Below are 18,616 nucleotides of genomic sequence, written 5' to 3'. Positions count from 1 at the left end.
CCACTGAGGATTTGCTCTTGTGTATGGCATGAGTTAGGGATCTGACTTTATTTTTTTCCAGATGTTTAGCCAGTTGTTCTGACACCATTTATTGAATAGTATATACATCTTCCACTGAATGTAGTACTTTTATATCTTCCAACATGTCTCTTTCTTTTTTTTCCCTCCGGCTGAAGAGTGACTGGGTTTTCCTTTCTGGAGTTAAAAGTAATAGCTAGTCACTTCCCATTTATGAACAGGGGACATCACACAGTGTAGAGAAAAAGCACATTTGACCCTTCAAAGAAGTGGTCATAAGTAAGATACAAATTGGGGTAGTCAGTACGCTGTTCAACAGACATTCCCAGGTCTCTGCCTTCCAAATACTTGGTAGGATTGTATTTCCTGACCATTGTGGTTGGCTGAGGCCATCTGCCTAGTTCTGACTAATTGTGAGTGGACGTGACGTGTGTCAGTTTTGGGCCAGAGCATTTCATTGCTGGTGTGAGACTTTTCAGAACTCTCTTTCCTGTTGGCTGATGACATGATATTCAAGATGGCGCTGCCCCTTCAGCGTGGATCCCTGAATGGCTACGAGGAGCAAAGCCTTCCTGTCCTGTTTTGGACGTGTGGTGTGAGCACTAAATAAACCTTACTGGTTATACGCCACCGAGATTTGGAGGCATAACCTAGCCTATCCTGATTTATATACATATTCTCTTTCAGTATTTCAATTTGATTTTTTAGACATCAACTGAACTCAAACTAGAGGCTTCTCTAAGGAGAAGGTATTCTTTCATGTATACTGGTTGATACTAGGGAGAAATAAGGTAATTTTAGAAAAAAGTCACGAAATAACAACTTCCTGTATATTTTTTTTTCAGGTAATCTGGAGCTCTCAAAATGTTTGCCAAAGCAACAAGGAATTTTCTTAGAGAAGTTGATGCTGGAGGTAACCTGATCACAGTATCAAATTTGAATGACTCTGATAAATTACAACTTCTAAGTCTGGTGACCAAAAAAAAGAGATTGTGGTGCTGGCAGAGACCCAAATACCAGTTTTTATCTGTCACCCTGGGAGATGTACTCACAGAAGACCAGTTTCTGAGTCCAGGTATGTTTCTTTGGTTATATTGTACAATTAGTTCCAGAACAGGAGATGATTCTTCTTTTAGACACATGTTGTCTTGAGTGACTGTAAGGCGATACCTTATAATCAGTTCTCCTGTTTCTTTGCCTACTGTTTTAAAAACGTATCCTTCCGTAAAATGAGAAAATTCTGCAGGCCTGACATGAAAAGTTATAGCTTAATATTTAAGAAATAATATTGCAGTTTTGGTATAAAAGTACAACATGCTCATTTGTAGATGTTGTGGCCCCTCAGCATGAGTGGGTTGGTTTTACCTCCCCAAATTTGGTTTGGTGTTGAGGTTGATGATGCCACGTATCCATCAGGAGGGTGTGAAAAGTTTTATTACTCACATAACGAAGCTTTTCTGGGGACAGCATGGCAGGTTCCCAAGGCTGGTCCAAAAATAGCTAGAGAGAAGGAGGGGATAAGAGATGGGCTCAGTTTCTCTAATGAGTAGGAGGGGTGGTGAGGGTTCTGCATGTAGGCTGGGGCTTACAACTTTTCAATTTCCTGCCGGTGCCAGTGGAGGGACCACCTGGGGTTTCTTACCCTGCTGCCCAGATGTGTAACAGAAAGAAAAGAGGGGGTGGTGGGCTTGAAACATTAAGCATCAAAAATGGGGAGTTTGACCCATTATTACAGAGGAGCATGTATAAAATATAGAAAGGCAAGAAAACAAATCAACAAAAATTCCTCCATCAAGTGTTAACTCCCATTAACACTTGGATTGTAACTTTTCTTTCTCTGCCTCTAATTTTTTAAAAACAAAATTGGAAACATACTACATATAATTTTTATATACTCCTCATTTATTTTTTTATTTGTTTGCGGTACACGGGCCTCTCACTGTTGTGGCCTCTCCCGTTGCAGAGCACAGGCTCCAGACGCGCAGGCTCAGCGGCCATGGCTCACGGGCCCAGCTGCTCTGCGGCAGGTGGGATCTTCCCGGCCCGGGGCACGAACCCGTGTCCCCTGCATCGGCAGGCGGACTCCCAACCACTGCGCCACCAGGGAAGCCCTCCTCATTTATTTTTAATTTTTATTTATTTACTTTTTTGCGGTATGCGGGCCTCTCACTGTTGTGGCCTCTCCCGTTGCGGAGCACAGGCTCCAGACGCGCAGGCTCAGCGGCCATGGCTCACGGGCCCAGCCGCTCCGCGGCATGTGGGATCTTCCCGGACCGGGGCACGAACCCGTGTCCTCTGCATCGGCAGGCGGACTCTCAACCACTGTGCCACCAGGGAAGCCCCTCATTTATTTTTTCTTTCTTTTTTTTTTAAAAAATTAATTAATTTATTTTGGGCTGTGTTGGGTCTTCGTTTCTGTGCGAGGGCTTTCTCTAGTTGTGGCAAAAGGGGGCCACTCTTCATCGCGGTGCGCGGGCCTCTCACTATCGGGGCCTCTCTTCTTGCGGAGCACAGGCTCCAGACGCGCAGGCTCAGTAGTTGTGGCTCACGGGCCCAGTTGCTCCGCGGCATGTGAGATCTTCCCAGACCAGGGCTCGAACCCGTGTTCCCTGCATTAGCAGGCAGATTCTCAACCACTGCGCCACCAGGGAAGCCCCTCATTTATTTTTTATTTAACGTTATATGTTTTCCTTCATGGGTTTAACTATTTCTTAGTACTGTTTTCAACAGTGTGTATGCACCCTAATTTGCTTAACCAGTCCAATTTAGTGCTTCACAAATAAGGCTGCAATGAATATTGTTATCTGAATTTTCGTTGTTGTTTTTCCTTTAAGCAATTGCTTTAGCATAGATGCTTTTTTTAATTAAAATTTTGCTATTTTTTTAATGTCTTTATTGGAGTATAATTGCTTTACAATGTTGTGTTAGTTTCTGCTGTATAACAAAGTGAATCAGCTATATGTATACATATATCCCCATATCACCTCCGTCTTGCGTCTCCCTACCACCTTCCCTCTCCCACCCCTCTAGGTGGTCACAAAGCACCTAGCTGATCTCCCTGTGCTATGTGGCTGCTTCCCACTAGCTATCTATTTTACATTTGGTAGTGTATATGTGTCCATGCCACTCTCTAACTTTGTCCCAGCTTACCCTTCCCCCTCCCCATGTCCTCATGTCCATTCTCTAGGTCTGTATCTTTATTCCTGTCCTGACTCTAGGTTCATCAGAACCATTTTTTTTTTTTTTTAGATTCCATATATATGTGTTAGCATACGGTATTTGTTCTTCTCTTTCTGATTTCACTCTGTATGACAGACTCTGGGTCCGTCTACCTCACTACAAATAACTCCATTTCATTTCTTTTTATGGCTGAGTAATATTCCATTGTATATATGTGCCACATCTTCTTTATCCATTCATCTGTCAGTGGACACTTAGGTTGCTTCCATGTCCCGGCTATTGTAAATAGTGCTGCAGTGAACATTGTGGTACATGTCTTTTTTTTTTTTTTGCGGTATGTGGGCCTCTCACTGTCGTGGCCTCTCCTGTTGTGGAGCACAGGCTCCAGACGCACAGGCTCAGTGGCCATGGCTCACGGGCCCAGCCGCTCCACGGCATGTGGGATCTTCCCGGACTGGGCCACAAACCTGTGTCCCCTGCATTGGCAGGCGGACTCTCATCCACTGTGCCACCAGGGAAGCCCCATGTCTCTTTTTGAATTATGGTTTTCTCAGGGTATATGCCCAGTAGTGGGATTGCTGGATCATTTGGTAGTTCTATTTTTAGTTTTTGAAGGAACCTCCATACAGTTCTCCATAGTGGCTGTATCAATTTACATTCCCACCAACAGTGCAAGAGGGTTCCCTTTTATCCACACCCTCTCCAGCATTTATTGTTTGTAGATTTTTATTGTTTTTTAGATTGAGAATGTTTTATTATTTATTTATTTATGGCTGTGTTGGGTCTTTGTTTCTGTGCGCGGGCTTTTCTCTAGTTGTGGCGAGTGGGGGCTACCCTTCGTTGCGGTGTGTGGGCTGCTCATTGTGGTGGCTTCTCCATTTTGTTTTTTGTTTTTTTTGTGGTACGCGGGCCTCTCACTGTTCTGGCCTCTCCCACTGCGGAGCACAGGCTCCGGACGCGCAGGCTCAGCGGCCATGGCTCATGGGCCCAGCTGCTCTGCGGCATGTAGGATCTTCCCAGACTGGGGCATGAACCCATGTCCCCTGCATCAGCAGGCGGACTCTCAACCACTGAGCCACCAGGGAAGCCCGTGGTGGCTTCTCTTTTTGCAGAGCACAGGCACTAGGTACACGGGCTTCAGTAGTTGTGGCACGTGGGCTTAGTAGTTGTGGCTCTTGGGCTCTAGAGCGTAGGCTCAGTAGTTGTGGCTCACGGGCTTAGTTGCTCTGCAGCATGTGGGACCTTCCTGGACGAGGGCTCGAACCCGTGTTGCCTGCATTGGCAGGCTGATTCTTAACCACTTCGCCCCCAGGGAAGTCCCGTGTTTGTAGATTTTTTGAGATGGCCATTCTGACCGGTGTGAGGTGATATCTCATTGTGGTTTTGATTTGCATTTCTGTAATTATTAGTGATGTTGAGCATCCTTTCATGTGTTTGTTGGCAATCTGTATATCTTCTTTGGAGAAATATCTCTTTAAGTCTTCTGCCCATTTTTGGATTGGGTTGGTTTTTTTTGGTATTGAGCTGCATGAGCTGCTTGTATATTTTGGAGATTAATCCTTAGTCTGTTGCTTCATTTGCAAATATTTTCTCCCATTCTGAGGGTTTTCTTTTCGTCTTGTTTCTGATTTCCTTTGCTGTGCAAAAGCTTTTAAGTTTCATTAGGTCCCATTTCTTTATTTTTGTTTTTATTTCCATTACTCTAGGAGATGGATCAAAAAAGATCTTGCTGTGTTTTATGTCAAAGAGTGTTCTTCCTATGTTTTCGTCTAAGAGTTGTATAGTGCCCCATCTTATATTTAGGTCTCTAATCCATTTTGAGTTTATTTTTGTGTATGGTGTTAGGGAGTGTTCTAATTTCATTTTTTTACATGTAGCTGTCCAGTTTTCCCAGCACCCCTTATTGAAGAGACTGTCTTTTCTCCATTGTATATCCTTGCCTCCTTTATCATAGATTAGTTGACCATAGGTGCATGGGTTTATCTCTGGGCTTTTTATCTTGTTCCATTGATCTATATTTCTGTTTTTGTGCCAGTACCATATTGTCCTGATTACTGTAGCTTTGTAGTATAGTCTGAAGTCAGGGAGTCTGATTCCTCCAGCTCCATGTTTTTCCCTCAAGACTGCTTTGGCTATTTGGTGTCTTTTTTTTTTTTTGGTGGTACGTGGGCCTGTCACTATGGTGGGTGGCCTCTCCCGTTGCGGAGCACAGGCTCTGGATGCGCAGGCTCAGCGGCCATGGCTCACGGGCCCAGCCGTTCCGTGGCATGTGGGATCCTCCCGGACTGGGGCATGAACCCGTGTCCCCTGCATCAGCAGGCGGACTCTCAACCACTGTGTCACCAGGGAAGCCCTATTCGGGGTCTTTTGTGTCTCCATACAAATTTTAAGATTTTTGTGTTCTAATTCCGTAAAAGATGCCGTTGGTAATTTGATAGGGATTGCATTGAATCTGTAGATTACTTTGGGTAGTGTAGTCATTTTCACAATATTGATTCTTCCAATCCAAGAACATGGTTTATCTCTCCATCTGTTGGTTTCTTTCATCAGTGTTTTGTAGTTTTCTGCATACTGGTCTTTTGTCTCCCTAGGTTGGTTTATTCCTAGGTGTTTTATTCTTTTTGTTGCAATGGTAAATGGGAGTGTTGTCTTAATTTCTCTTTCAGATTTTTCATCATTAGTGTATAGGAATGCAAGAGATTTCTGTTTTGTATCCTGCTACTTTACCAAATTCATTGAGTAGCTCTACTAGTTTTCTGGTAGCATCTTTAGGATTCTGTATGTACAGTATCATGTCATCTGCAAATAGTGACAGTTTTACTTCTTCTTTTCCTATTTGTATTCCTTTTATTTCTTTTTCTTCTCTGATTGCCTTGGCTAGGACTTCCAAAACTGTTGAATTATAGTGGTGAGAGTGGACATCCTTGTCTTGTTCCTGATCTTAGTGGAAATGCTTTCAGATTTTCACCACTGAGAATGTTGTTTGCTGTGGGTTTGTCGTACATGGCCGTTATTATGTTGAGGTAGGTTCCCTCTTTGCCAACTTTCTGGAGAGTTTGTATCATAAATGGGTGTTGAATTTTGTCAAAAGCTTTTTCTGCATCTATTGAGATGATCATATGGTTTTTATTCAATTTGTTAATATGTATTGCATTGATTGATTTGCATATATTGAAGAATCCTTGCATCCCTGGGATAAATCCCACTTGATCATGGTGTATGATCCTTTTAATGTGTTGGGTTCTGTTTGCTAGTATTTTGTTGAGGATTTTTTCATCTATATTCATCAGTGACATTGGTCTGTAATTTTCTTTTTTGGTAGTATCTTTGTCTGGTTTTGGTATCAGGGTGATGGTGGCCTCATAGAATGAGTTTGGGAGTTTTCCTTCCTCTGCATTTTTTTGGAAGTGTTTGAGAAAGTTGGGTGTTAGCTGTTCTCTAAATGTTTGATAGAATTCACCTGTAAAGCCATCTAGTACTGGACTTTTGTTTGTTGGAAGATTTTTAATCACAGTTTCAATTTCTTTTTTTTAAAAATTTCATTCTAAATTTAATCAGTAGGAAAAATATGCAATAACAAAGAATATTTTTTCTTTTTTCCCACAACTCACACACACACACACACACACACACACACACTGTATTTTATTTTTACAAGAGATAAACTGACACCAAGCATTGCAAATGGATGACCACAACAAAAGCAACAATGATTGCAATTGCCGAACACAAAATACACTCATACTATGTCATAATATTGACATTCAGTCTAGTAATCCTCCACTGTAACAGCTCCTTTACTTTGCAGTGAAAATTGATTTGTGTATTTTTTGCCTCTGAGTCCTTGTGGGATTTTTTTTTTTTTATTCAAAGAGAAAGTCACAAAAATTATAATCATCCTCATCAGTTCACTCAGTCCCATGTAATTAATTTTCTTTTATCTTGATCTTTTGTTAGCACTTTTATGAGTTCATCAGTTTTCCATTAGAGTTCTGAAAATGCTTATTTATTCAGCTCAGCAGTATAGTCAGTTACCAGAAACCTGTTCTTGTCAGAGTCTTTTCCATAAATTCCTTGAAGATGAGACCCTGTTATGGGAACATTTTTGTAAAAGCAACAGAGTACACCCAGAACTGTCTGTAAATGACAAAAGACTTAAAAATGACCACAGTTAAAGATTTGATGAAAATTCATAATAATGCAATTGACAAGGAAATTTAGTTATTTCTGAGATATACATTTTAAAGTACTAACTAGAATTATGATTTATAACATTATACCAGAATATATAAGATTTTTAGAAATTTCATGTAATGTCTGAAACATTTATGTTAACATATTTCCATACAAATAACCCAAAGAAAGTTTGGTATTAGTTTTTTTGTTTGTTTCTTTATACTGCAGGTTCTTATTAGTCATCAGTTTTATACACATCAGTGTATACATGTCAATCCCAATCGCCCAATTCAGCACACCACCATCCCCACCCCACCGCGGTTTTCCCCCCTTGCTGTCCCATATGTTTGCTCTCTACATCTGTGTCTCAACTTCTGCCCTGCAAACCGGTTCATCTGTACCATTTTTCTAGGTTCCACATACATGCGTTAACATACGATATTTGTTTTCCTCTTTCTGTCTTCACTCTGTATGACAGTCTCTAGATCCATCCACATCTCAACAAATGACTCAGTTTCGTTCCTTTTTATGGCTGAGTAATATTCCATTGTATATATGTACCACAACTTCTTTACCCATTCGTCTGTTGACGGGCATTTAGGTTGCTTCCATGACCTGGCTATTGTAAATAGTGCTGCAATGAACATTGGGGTGCATGTGTCTTTTTTTTTTTTTTTTTTTTGCGGTATGTGGGCCTCTCACTGTTGTGGCCTATCCTGTTGCGGAGCACAGGCTCCGGATGCGCAGGCTCAGCGGCCATGGCTCACAGACCTAGCCACTCCATGGCATGTGGGATCTCCCTGGACCAGGGCACAAACCTGCGTCCCCTGCATCGGCAGGCGGACTCTCAACCACTGTGCCACCAGGGAAGCCCCGCATGTGTCTTTTTGAATTATGGTTTTCTCCGGGTATATGCCCAGTAGTGGGATTGCTGGATCATACAGTAATTCCATTTTTAGTTTTTTAAGGAACTTCCATACTGTTCTCCATAGTGGCTGTATCAATTTACATTCCCACCAACAGTGCAAGAGGGTTCCCTTTTCTCCACACCCTCTCCAGCATTTGTTGTTTGTAGATTTTCTGATGATGCCCATTCTAACTGGTGTGAGGTGACACCTCATTGTAGGTTTGATTTGCATTTCTCTAATAATTAGTGATGTTGAGCAGCTTTTCATGTGCATCTTGGTCATATGTATGTCTTCTTTGTAAAAATGTTTATTTAGGTCTTCTGCCCATTTTTTGATTAGGTGGTTTGTATTTTTTAATACTGAGCTGCATGAGCTGTTTATATATTTTGGAGATTAATCCTTTGTCCGTTGCTTCATTTGCGAATATTTTCTCCCATTCTAAGGGTTGTCTTTTCATCTTGTTTATGGTTTCCTTTGCTGTGCAAAAGCTTTTAAGTTTCATTAGGTCCCATTTCTTTATTTTTGTTTTTATTTCCATTACTCTAGGAGGTGGATCAAAAAAGATCTTGCTGTGATTTATGTCAGTGTCTTACTATGTTTTCCTCTGAGAGTTGTGTAGTGCCCTGTCTTACATTTAGGTCTCTAATCCATTTTGAGTTTATTTTTGTGTATGGTGTTAGGGAGTGGTCTAATTTCATTCTTTTACATGTAGGTGTCCAGTTTTCCCAGCACCACTTATTGAAGAGACTGTCTTTTCTCCATTGTGTATCTTTGCCTCCTTTGTCATAGATTAGTTGGCCAAAGGTGTATGGGTTTATCTCTGGGCTTTCTATCTTGTTGCATTGATCTGTGTTTCTTTTTTTGTGCCAGTACCATATTGTCCTGATTACTGTAGCTTTGTAGTATAGTCTGAGGTCAGGGAGTCTGATTCCTCCAGCTCTGTTTTTTTTCCTCAAGACTGCTTTGGCTATTCGGGGTCTTTTGTGTATCCATACACATTTTGACGTGATTTGTTCTAGTTCCGTAAAAACTGCCATTGGTAATTTGATAGGGATTGCATTGAATCTGTAGATTGTTTTGGGTAGTATAGTGATTTTCATAATATTCTTCCAATCCAGGAACATGGTATATCTCTCCACCTGTTGGTATCATCTTTTATTTCTTTCATCAGTGTCTTATAGTTATCTGCATACAGGTCTTTTGTTTCCCTAGGTGGGTTTATTCGTAGGTATTTTATTCTTTTTGTGGCAATGGTAAATGGGAGTGTTTCTATAATTTCTCTTTCATATTTTTCATCATTAGTGTATAGGAATGCAAGAAATTTCTGTGCATTAATTTTGTATCCTGCAACTTTACCAAATTCATTGATCAGCTCTAGTAGTTTTCTGGTGGCATCTTTAGGATCCTCTATGTATAGTATCATGGCATCTGCAAACAGTGACAGTTTTACTTCTTCTTTTCCAATTTGTATTCCTTTTATTTCTATTTCTTGTCTGAGTGCCATGGCTAGGACTTCCAAAACTCTGTTTTATAATAGTGGTGAGAGTGGACATCCTTGTCTTGTTCCTTATCTTAGTGGAAATGCTTTCAGTTTTTCACCATTGAGAATGATGTTTTCTCTGGGTTTGTTATATATGGCCTTTATTATGTTGAGGTAGGTTCCCTCTATGCCCACTTTCTGGAGAGTTTTTTTAATAATAAATGGGTGTTGAAATTTGTCAAAAGCTTTTTCTGCATCTATTGAGATGATCATATGGTTTATTTATTTATTTATTTATTTATTTGCGGTACACAGGCCTCTCACTGTTGCGGCCTCTCCCGTTGCAGAGCACAGGCTCTGGACGCACAGGCTCAGTGGCCATGGCTCACGTGCCTAGCCGCTCCGCGGCATGTGGGATCTTCCCGGACTGCGGCACGAACCCGTGTCCCCTGCATCAGCAGGCCGACTCTCAACCACTGCGCCACCAGGGAAGCCCGATCATATGGTTTTTATTTTTCAATTTGTTAATATGGTGTATCACATTGATTGATTTGCATATATTGAAGAATCCTTGCATCCCTGGGATAACTCCCACTTGATCATGGTGTATGATCCTTTTAATGTGTTGTTGGATTCTGTTTGCTAGTATTTTGTTGAGGATTTTTTCATCTATATTCATCAGTGACATTCGTCTGTAGTTTTCTTTTTTGGTAGTATCTTTGTCTGGTTTTGGTATCAGGGTGATGGTGGCCTCATAGAATGAGTTCCTTCCTCTGCAAGTTTTTGGAAGTTTGAGAAGGTTGGGTGTTAGCTGTTCTCTAAATGTTTGATAGAATTCACCTGTGAAGCCATCTAGTCCTGGACTTTCGTTAGTTGGAAGATTTTTAATCACAGTTTCAATGTCATTACTTATGAGTGGTCTGTTCATATTTTCTATTTCTTCCTGGTTCAGTCTTGGAAGGTTATACCTTTCTAAGAATTTGTCCATTTCTTCCAGGTTGTCCATTTTATTGGCATACAGTTGCTTGTAGTAGTCTCTTAGGATGCTTTGTATTTCTGCAGTGTCTGTTGTAACTTCTCCTTTTTCATTTCTAATTTTATGGATTTGAGTCCTCTCCCTCTTGTTCTTGATGAGTCTGGCTAATGGTTCATCAATTTTGTTTATCTTCTCAAAGAACCAGCTTTTAGTTTTATTCATCTTTGCTATTGTTTTCTTTGTTTCTATTTCATTTATTTCTGCTGTGATCTTTATGATTTCTTTCCTTCTGCTAACTTTGGGTTTTGTTTGTTCTTCTTTTTCTAGTTCCTTTAGGTGTAAAGTTAGATTGTTAATTTGAGATATTTGTTTCTTGAGGTAGGCTTGTATAGCTATAAACTTCCCTCTTAGCACTGCTTTTGCTGCATTCCATAGGTTTTGGATTGTCGTGTTTTCATTGTCATTTGCCTCTGGGTATTTTTTGATTTCCTCTTTGATTTCTTCAGTGATCTCTTGGTAATTTAGTAATGTATTGTTTAGCCTCCATGTGTTTTGTGTTTTTTACGTTTTTTCCCCTGTAATTGATTTCTAATCTCATAGCATTGTGGTCAGAAAAGATGCTTGATATGATTTCAGTTTTCTTAAATTTACTTAGGCTTGATTTGTGACCCAAGATATGATCTATCCTGGAGAATGTTCCGTGCACACTTGAGAAGAAAGTATAATCTGCTGGTTTTGGATTGAATGTTCCATAAATATCAATTAAATCTATCTGGTCTATTTTGTCATTTAAAGCTTGTGTTTCCTTATTAATTTATTGCTTGATGATCTGTCCATTGTTGTACGTGAGGTGTTAAATTCCCACACTATTATTGTGTTACTGTCGATTTCTTCTTTTGTAGCTGTTAGCAGTTGCCTTGTGTATTGAGATGCTCCTATGTTGAGTGCATATATATTTATAATTGTTATATCTTCTTGGATTGATCCCTTGATCATTATGTAGTGTCCTTCCTTGTCTCTTGTAACATTCTTTATGTTAAAGTCTATTTTATCTGTTATGAGTATTGCTACTCCAGCTTTCTTTTGATTTCTGTTTGCATGGAATATCTTTTTCCATCCCCTCACTTTCAGTCTGTATGTGTCCATAGGTCTGAAGTGGGTCTCTTGTAGGCAGCATATATGTGGGTCTTGTTTTTGTGTCCATTCAGCAAGCCTGTGTCTTTTGATTGGAGCATTTAATCCATTCACATTTAAGGTAATTATCAATATTCATGTTCCTCTTACCATTTTCTTAATTGTTTTGGGTTTGTTATTGTAGGTCTTTTCCTTCTCTTGTGTTTCCTGCCTAGAGAAGTTCCTTTAGCATATGTTGTAAAGCTGGTTTTGTGGTGCTGAATTCTCTTAGCTTTTGCTTGTCTATAAAGGTTTTAATTTCTCCATTGAATGTGAATGAGATCCTTTCTGGGTAATCTTGGCTGTAGGTTTTTCCCTTTCATCACTTTATATATGTCCTGCCACTCCCTTCTGGCTTGCAGGGTTTCTGCTGAAAGATCAGCTATTAACCTTATGGGGATTCCCTTGTATTTTATTTGTTGCTTTTCCCATGCTGCTTTTAATATTTTTTCTTTGAATTTAATTTTTGGTAGTTTGATTAATACATGTCTTGGCCTGTTTCTCCTTTGATTTATCCTCTATGGGACTCTGCACTTCCTGAACTTGACGGAGTATTTCCTTTCCCACGTTAGGGAAGTTTTCAAGTATAATCTCTTCAGATATTTTCTCACACCCTTTCTTTTTCTCTTCCTCTTCTGGGACCCCTATAATTAGAATGTTGGTGCGTTTCTTGTTGTCCCAGAGGTCTCTGAGACTGTCCTCAGTTCTTTTCATTCTTTATTCCTCTCTGAGGCAGTTATTTCCACTATTTGATCTTCTATTTCACTTATCCGTTCTTCTGCGTCAGTTATTCTCCTATTGACTCCTTCTAGAGTATTTTTAATTTCATTTATTGTGTTGTTCATCACTGTTTGTTTGCTCTTTAGTTCTTCTCGGTCCTTGTTAAACATTTCTTTTATCTTCTCCATTCTATTTCCAAGATTTTGGATCATCTTTACTAACATTACTCTGAATTCTTTTTCAGGTAAACTGTGTAGTTCCTCTTCATTTGTTTTGTCTGGTGGGTTTTTACCTTGCTCCTTTATATGCTGCCTGTTTCTCTGTTTTCTCATTTTGTTTAACTTACTGTGCTTGGGGTCTTCTTTTCACAGGCTGTGGGTTTGTAGTTCCCATTATTTTTGCTGTCTGCCCCCACAGGGTGAGGTTGGTTCAGTGGCTTGTGTAGGCTTCCTGGTGAAGGGGACTAGTGCCTGTGTTCTGGTGGGCGGGGCTGGATCTTGTCCTTCTGGTGGGCAGAGCTGCATTCAGTGGTGTGTTTTGGAGTGTCTGTGAACTTAGTATGACTTTAGGCAGCCTCTCTGCTAATGGGTGAGGTTGTGTTTCTGTCTCGCTGGTTGTTTGGCATGGGGCATCCAGCATTGGAGCTTGCTGGCTGTTGGGTGGAGCTGGGTCTTAGTGTTGAGATGGAGATCTCTGGGAGACCTCTCGCCGATTGATATTGTGCGTGGCCAGGAGGTTTCTGGTGGTCCAGTGTCCTGGACTCGGCCCTCCCACCTTGGAGGCTCAGGCTCAACATCCGGCTGGAGCACCAAGACCCTGTTAGCCACACGGCTCAGAAGAAAAGGAAGAAAGAAAAAAACCCAAAAAAACCAAAACTAAAAAACAGACAGAATCCTAGGACAAATGGTAAAAGCAAACCTATACAGACAAAATCACACAAAGAAGCATATACATACACACTCACAAAAAGAGGAAAAGGAGAAAAAAATATATATATTAAAAAAAAAAAGGAAGAGAGCAACCAAACCAATGAATATATCCACCAGTGATCATAAGCACTAAATACTAAACTAAGATAAACATAAAACCAGAAACAAATCAGATGCAGAGAGCAAACCCCAAGTCTAGGGTTGCTCCCAAAGTCCACTGCCTCAGTTTTGGGAACATTCGTTTCTGTTCAGGTATTCTTCAGATGCAGGGTTTATCAAGTCGATTGTGGGGATTTAATCTGCTGCTCCTGAGTCTGCACGGAGAAATTTCCCCTCCTCTGTTCTCACAGGTCCTGGGGTTCAGCGTTGGTTTTGGCCCCGCCTCTGCGTGTAGGCTGCCCTCAGGCGTCTGTTCCCGCCCAGACAGGAGGGGTTAAAGCAGTGGCTGATTAGGGCTCTCTTGCTCACTCAGGCTGGGGGAGGGAGGGGTACGGTAGTCATAATTGGAATGCGAGGTGAGCCTCTGCCGGCAGAGGTCGGCATGACGTTGCAACAGCCTGAGGCGCGCCATGTGTTCTCCTGGGGAAGTTGTCCCTGGATCGTGGAACCCTGGCATTGGCGGGCTGCACAGGCTCCTGGGGGATGTGGATAGTGACCCGCACTTGCACACAGAATTCTTGATGGCAGCGGCAGCAGTGTTAGCAGTTTATGCCCGTCTCTGGGGTACAAGCTGATAGTCGTGTCTCGTGCCTGTCTCTGGAGCTCTTTCAGGCGGTGCTCTGCCTTCTGTGGGCACACTGGGAAGGGATCCCCTCTCCTTGCGCATCTCGAAACAAAGGTCTCGCCTCTGGCAGGTCCAGACTTTTTCTTGGATTCCCTCCCGGCTAGCTGTGGCGCACTAGCCCCCTTCAGGCTGTCTTCACGCAGCCAACCCCGGTCCTCTCCCTGGGGTCTGGCCTCTGAAGCCCAAGCCTCAGCTCCCAGCCCCCACCTGCCCTGGCGGTTGAGCAGACAAGCCTCTCAGGCTGGTGGGTGCTGGTCAGCACCAGTCCTCTGTGTGGGGATCTCTCCGCTGTGCTCTCTGCACCCCTATTGCTGTGCTGTGCTCTGTGGCTCTGAAAATTACCCCTGCCCACCCCCCATCCCTGCCAGTGAAGGGGCTCCCTAGTGTGTGGAAACCTTTCCTCCTTCACAGCTCCCTCCCACTGGTGCAGGTCCCGTCCCTATTCTTTTGTCTGTGTTTTTCCTTTTTTTTTTTTTTTGCCTTACACAGGTACGTGGGGAGTTTCTTGCCTTCTGGGAAGTCTGAGGTCTTCTGCCAGCATTCAGTAGGTGTTCTGTAGGAGTTGTTCTACATGTAGATGTATTTTTGATGTAATTGTGGGGAGGAAGGTGATCTCCACGTCTTACTCCTCTGCCATCTTGAAGGTCTCCCTTTTTTCTTATTGAGATATAGTTGATTTACAATATTAGTTTCAGGTGTACAATATAGTGATGCAAAATTGTTATAGATAATACTCCATTTATAGTTATTAGAAAATATTGGCTGTATTCCCTGTGCTGTGTAATATATTCTTGTAGCTTATTTATTTTATACATAGCAGTTTGTACTTCTTAATCCTCTACCCCATCTTACCCCTCCCCCACTTCCCTCTCCCCTTTGGTAACCACTAGTTTGTTCTCTATATCTGTGAGTCTGTTTCTTTTTTATTATTTTCACTAGTTTGTTTTATTTTTTAGATTGTACATGTTAGTGATAACATACAGTCTTTCTCTGATTTATTTCACTTGGCATAATACCCTCCAAGTCCATCCATGTTGTTGCAAATGGCAAAATTTCATTCTTTTCTATGGTTGTGTAGTATTCCATTGTGTGTGTGTGTGTGTGTGTGTGTGTGTGTGTGTGTGTGTGTGTGTGTGTATGTATGTATACCACATCTTCCTTATCCATTCTTCTGTTGATGGACACCTAGGTTGCTTCCATGTCTTGGCAATTGTAAATAATGCTGCTATGAACATTGGGGTGGCATAGATTCTTAAAGATAGAATTACTGGACCAGAGGTTGGGAAGTTTTCGAAGACTTTTGGTACTTATTCCTACACTGCTTTTTGGAACATGGTGATATATGAAAGCACCATCAGCTCTTAATTATTGGACTAGATGATGTTTGAGTCTTCTTTCAGCCCTAAAGTTCTCTCATTTTGTGATTGCATCTCCCTTAAAGGGAAAAAGTGATAGAGGAGGTAATTTGAGTTGACAAATAATCTCCTAACTTTCTTCCAGCTCAGCATTCTAGCCAATACTTTCTTCAGCCAGGCTCATTATCAGAGCTGTCAAACAGTGGGCAAGTGAATTGATATTAATTGTATGTCACGTTTTCCCCCTGGATGTCTGGTAGAACTCTTACTGAGTAGTGTAATAACTAAATATAAGGAAAGGCAAGAGAAAAAAAAATTCCCAGAACAGACCATGGACCCCTGAGTAATTGGAATTTCACCGCTCTGTGCTTGTTAGGTGCTTCGTTCGTGGTGTCCTGAGAGCTGTTGTTAGATGGTCAGGCTGGTTGCAGTCCCTGCAGATTAGCAAGTCCCACACATGCTCATCATCTGAGGCCAGAGCTCATGCCTGGTTCTGTGTCCTGTTGCTGTTAGGGCTGTGATGAGAGGTGCCCACTACTTTGTCTTCGGAGCAGATTCATGATGCCTCACCTTTGTTATTCTTGCCCCTGGCAACCACACTGGAGTGTTGTGTTGCCCAGGGGTGCGGAGGTTGGAGGGTGGTGACTTGGTTGTCCTGCCGATGGCCTGTTGGCTTCCTCACTTTTCCCTTCCACCTGCAGCAGTGGATAACTCGATGCAGACGTGTGCACAAATGACGTCTGGTTCGGAGGTGTGTCTAGTGTGGCATTTTGCAGTACACAGACAGTCTTGATTGTCCTTACCTGCTGTGGGATCCAGTTTTGGGGTCAGAGTTTTCAGGAGTGGTAGTAAGCCTGATTGGGGCCAGAACAGGGATCTAAGGGTAGAATTTCTGTCTGTGTAGTACTTTATACAATCTAGGACTGTCCTGTTTATCAGGAAATGATGTTGCTTTGGCCTAAACCCAGTGGATAGATTGAGCGCTTGCTATGTGCCAGGCTCTGTATTACATGCTTTACATACATCAACTTCCAGTAGAACCCATCAGGTAGGTATTATTAATTATCTCCAAATTACATATGACAAACCTGAGGTTCAGGGTGATGGATGTTACCCAAGGTCTCCCGGCTAGGTATATTAGACTAGTGATAAAATCTTGAGCTCTTAACAGCTGCTATATGCTGCTTCCGAAAGCATTTCCCAGAGTGTTTGTGTTCTCAAGATGTGGCTAGGAGAAGGCTGTGACTTGGGGGCATTTTCATAAGCTTCTTATTTTTCATGGAGATGATTCTCTACTTTGTAAATTTCACAGATAATGAATGGTGATTAATTCTCATTAACCTTGGTTGAGGTATAGGTTTTGTTGCCTGGGGTGAAAGAAATACAGGTGTTGGGGGCAGTGGCTGGATGGAAAGAAACGTTTCAGACTCCAGTTGGATTTGAATCCCTTATGAAGTGCCGCCAGGAGCCCAGGAGAGCCTTGGGTCAGGAAAATGGAAAGGGCCAAGTATGAAGTTCCTAAGAGACTCTCAGTGTAACCTTCCTGAATGATGTTGACTGAGACCATTTTTATGGTAGTATTTGGTTCAATTAAAAATGAGAACAGTAGAATCTGGAGACATGTGAAGGCTAGCAGTTCAAATCTGAGTTCATCAGATATTTATCTTTAGTGTTCAGACAAAAAAGGGCAGATCCTGAAGGCAATCTGATAGCCATCGCCTGGTATGACCAGGTGAGTTGATTGAAGCTGGGACACCAGCTGGGTGGTGGCATCTTTCTCAGTGTCTGGGAAGCCAGGAAGGAAGAATGGAGAGTCTGGAGCTTATGTGTTCCAAGATGGTGTTTGAAGCAGGGAGGAAGAGCATGCCCACTGACTTTATCAGGAACACAGAGATAAGGAATTGCTTGATAAGGAATTGAAAGACTGGGTGGAGGTCAGATATAAACAGGTAAATATGGGGAGAACTGTTTCAATGGAGATGGTAATGAAGGCCAGGGCAGTGTTCTCCAAGGCCACCAGTGAGAAGGGAGGATGCCCGAGGACAGGTTCAGGCGCCTGACCTGCAAGATACTGAATCAGGCAGGCCACTCCCTGGGCAGAGTGCTGGGCTGCTGTCTTCTCTGTGCCTTGGTGTCGTCCTCATCTAGTCCCTTCATCCTGGAAAAGTACATATTTAACATGTCCTGTTTCTTTACCTGGATAGTAAACAGATGTTTGCTTTAAAATTATTCATGAAACTCTATAGATACTTTTTGTGCACTTGTCTATATGTGTGTATATTGGAATTGAAAGATGAAAAAAACAAAAAAGTGCCCAGTAGAGTCCCTGGCCACCAGTGCATGCCACGCTCTTAGCACCCAGGTTCTTTTGCCCATACACACAGTACGGCCACCAGCTTTCCACTCTGCGTGCAGACCTCATGTTTCCCACGGGTTTCTGCAGGATTGGAAAGCTAGGTGACCTGAGGCACAGAGGTGGCCGTTTTGTCATTAGATTCCTCTGCATGTCTCATTCACTGTAGTGGTCGTGGAGTCGGACTTTGTGAAGTACGAGGGCAAGTTTGAAAACCATGTGAGTGGGACCCTGGAGACGGCAATGGGGAAGGTCAAGCTGAGCATTGGTGGCAGAGGCCTCGTGGAGAGTCAGTCCTCGTTTGGAACCTTGAGGAAGCAGGAGGTGGACTTGCAGCAGCTCATTGGAGTTGCCCAGGAGAGGTAATGGGAATTCTGCTTGGCATTTTGGACTTTGACATGTCTCTCATTGAAAGGTCGTTCTGTGGGACGTTGGCTAGAAGGGTGACATTGGGATCGTGGCCAATCAGCACACATTACCGAATGCCCATGTGCTGAAACTTGATGAGCAGTGCATCCTTTAGTCTGGACGTTGACTGTTCTTAGCCTGAGAGGGGAGACTTGG

General features: G+C 42.2%; 1 protein-coding gene across 1 annotated transcript in view; it reads left to right on the top strand.

Moving 5' to 3' along the window:
• GSDME (gasdermin E) overlaps positions 1–18,616 on the top strand; it is a 77,555-nt gene that overhangs the window by 7,423 nt on the left and 51,516 nt on the right. The window contains exons 3-4 of the mRNA XM_029233951.1: positions 864–1,093; positions 18,222–18,414. Coding sequence (XP_029089784.1) covers positions 883–1,093; positions 18,222–18,414 — 404 coding nt within the window. The 5' untranslated portion in view covers positions 864–882. The remainder of the gene's footprint in view (positions 1–863; positions 1,094–18,221; positions 18,415–18,616) is intronic.

Source organism: Monodon monoceros, unplaced genomic scaffold (genome assembly GCF_005190385.1).
Source record: "Monodon monoceros isolate NGI ecotype Baffin Bay Population unplaced genomic scaffold, NGI_Narwhal_1 Super_Scaffold_2, whole genome shotgun sequence".
NCBI classification, from domain to species: Eukaryota; Metazoa; Chordata; class Mammalia; order Artiodactyla; family Monodontidae; genus Monodon; species Monodon monoceros.
Note: the sequence above shows the minus strand (reverse complement) of the source record. Positions and strands in the feature narration are given on the sequence as shown.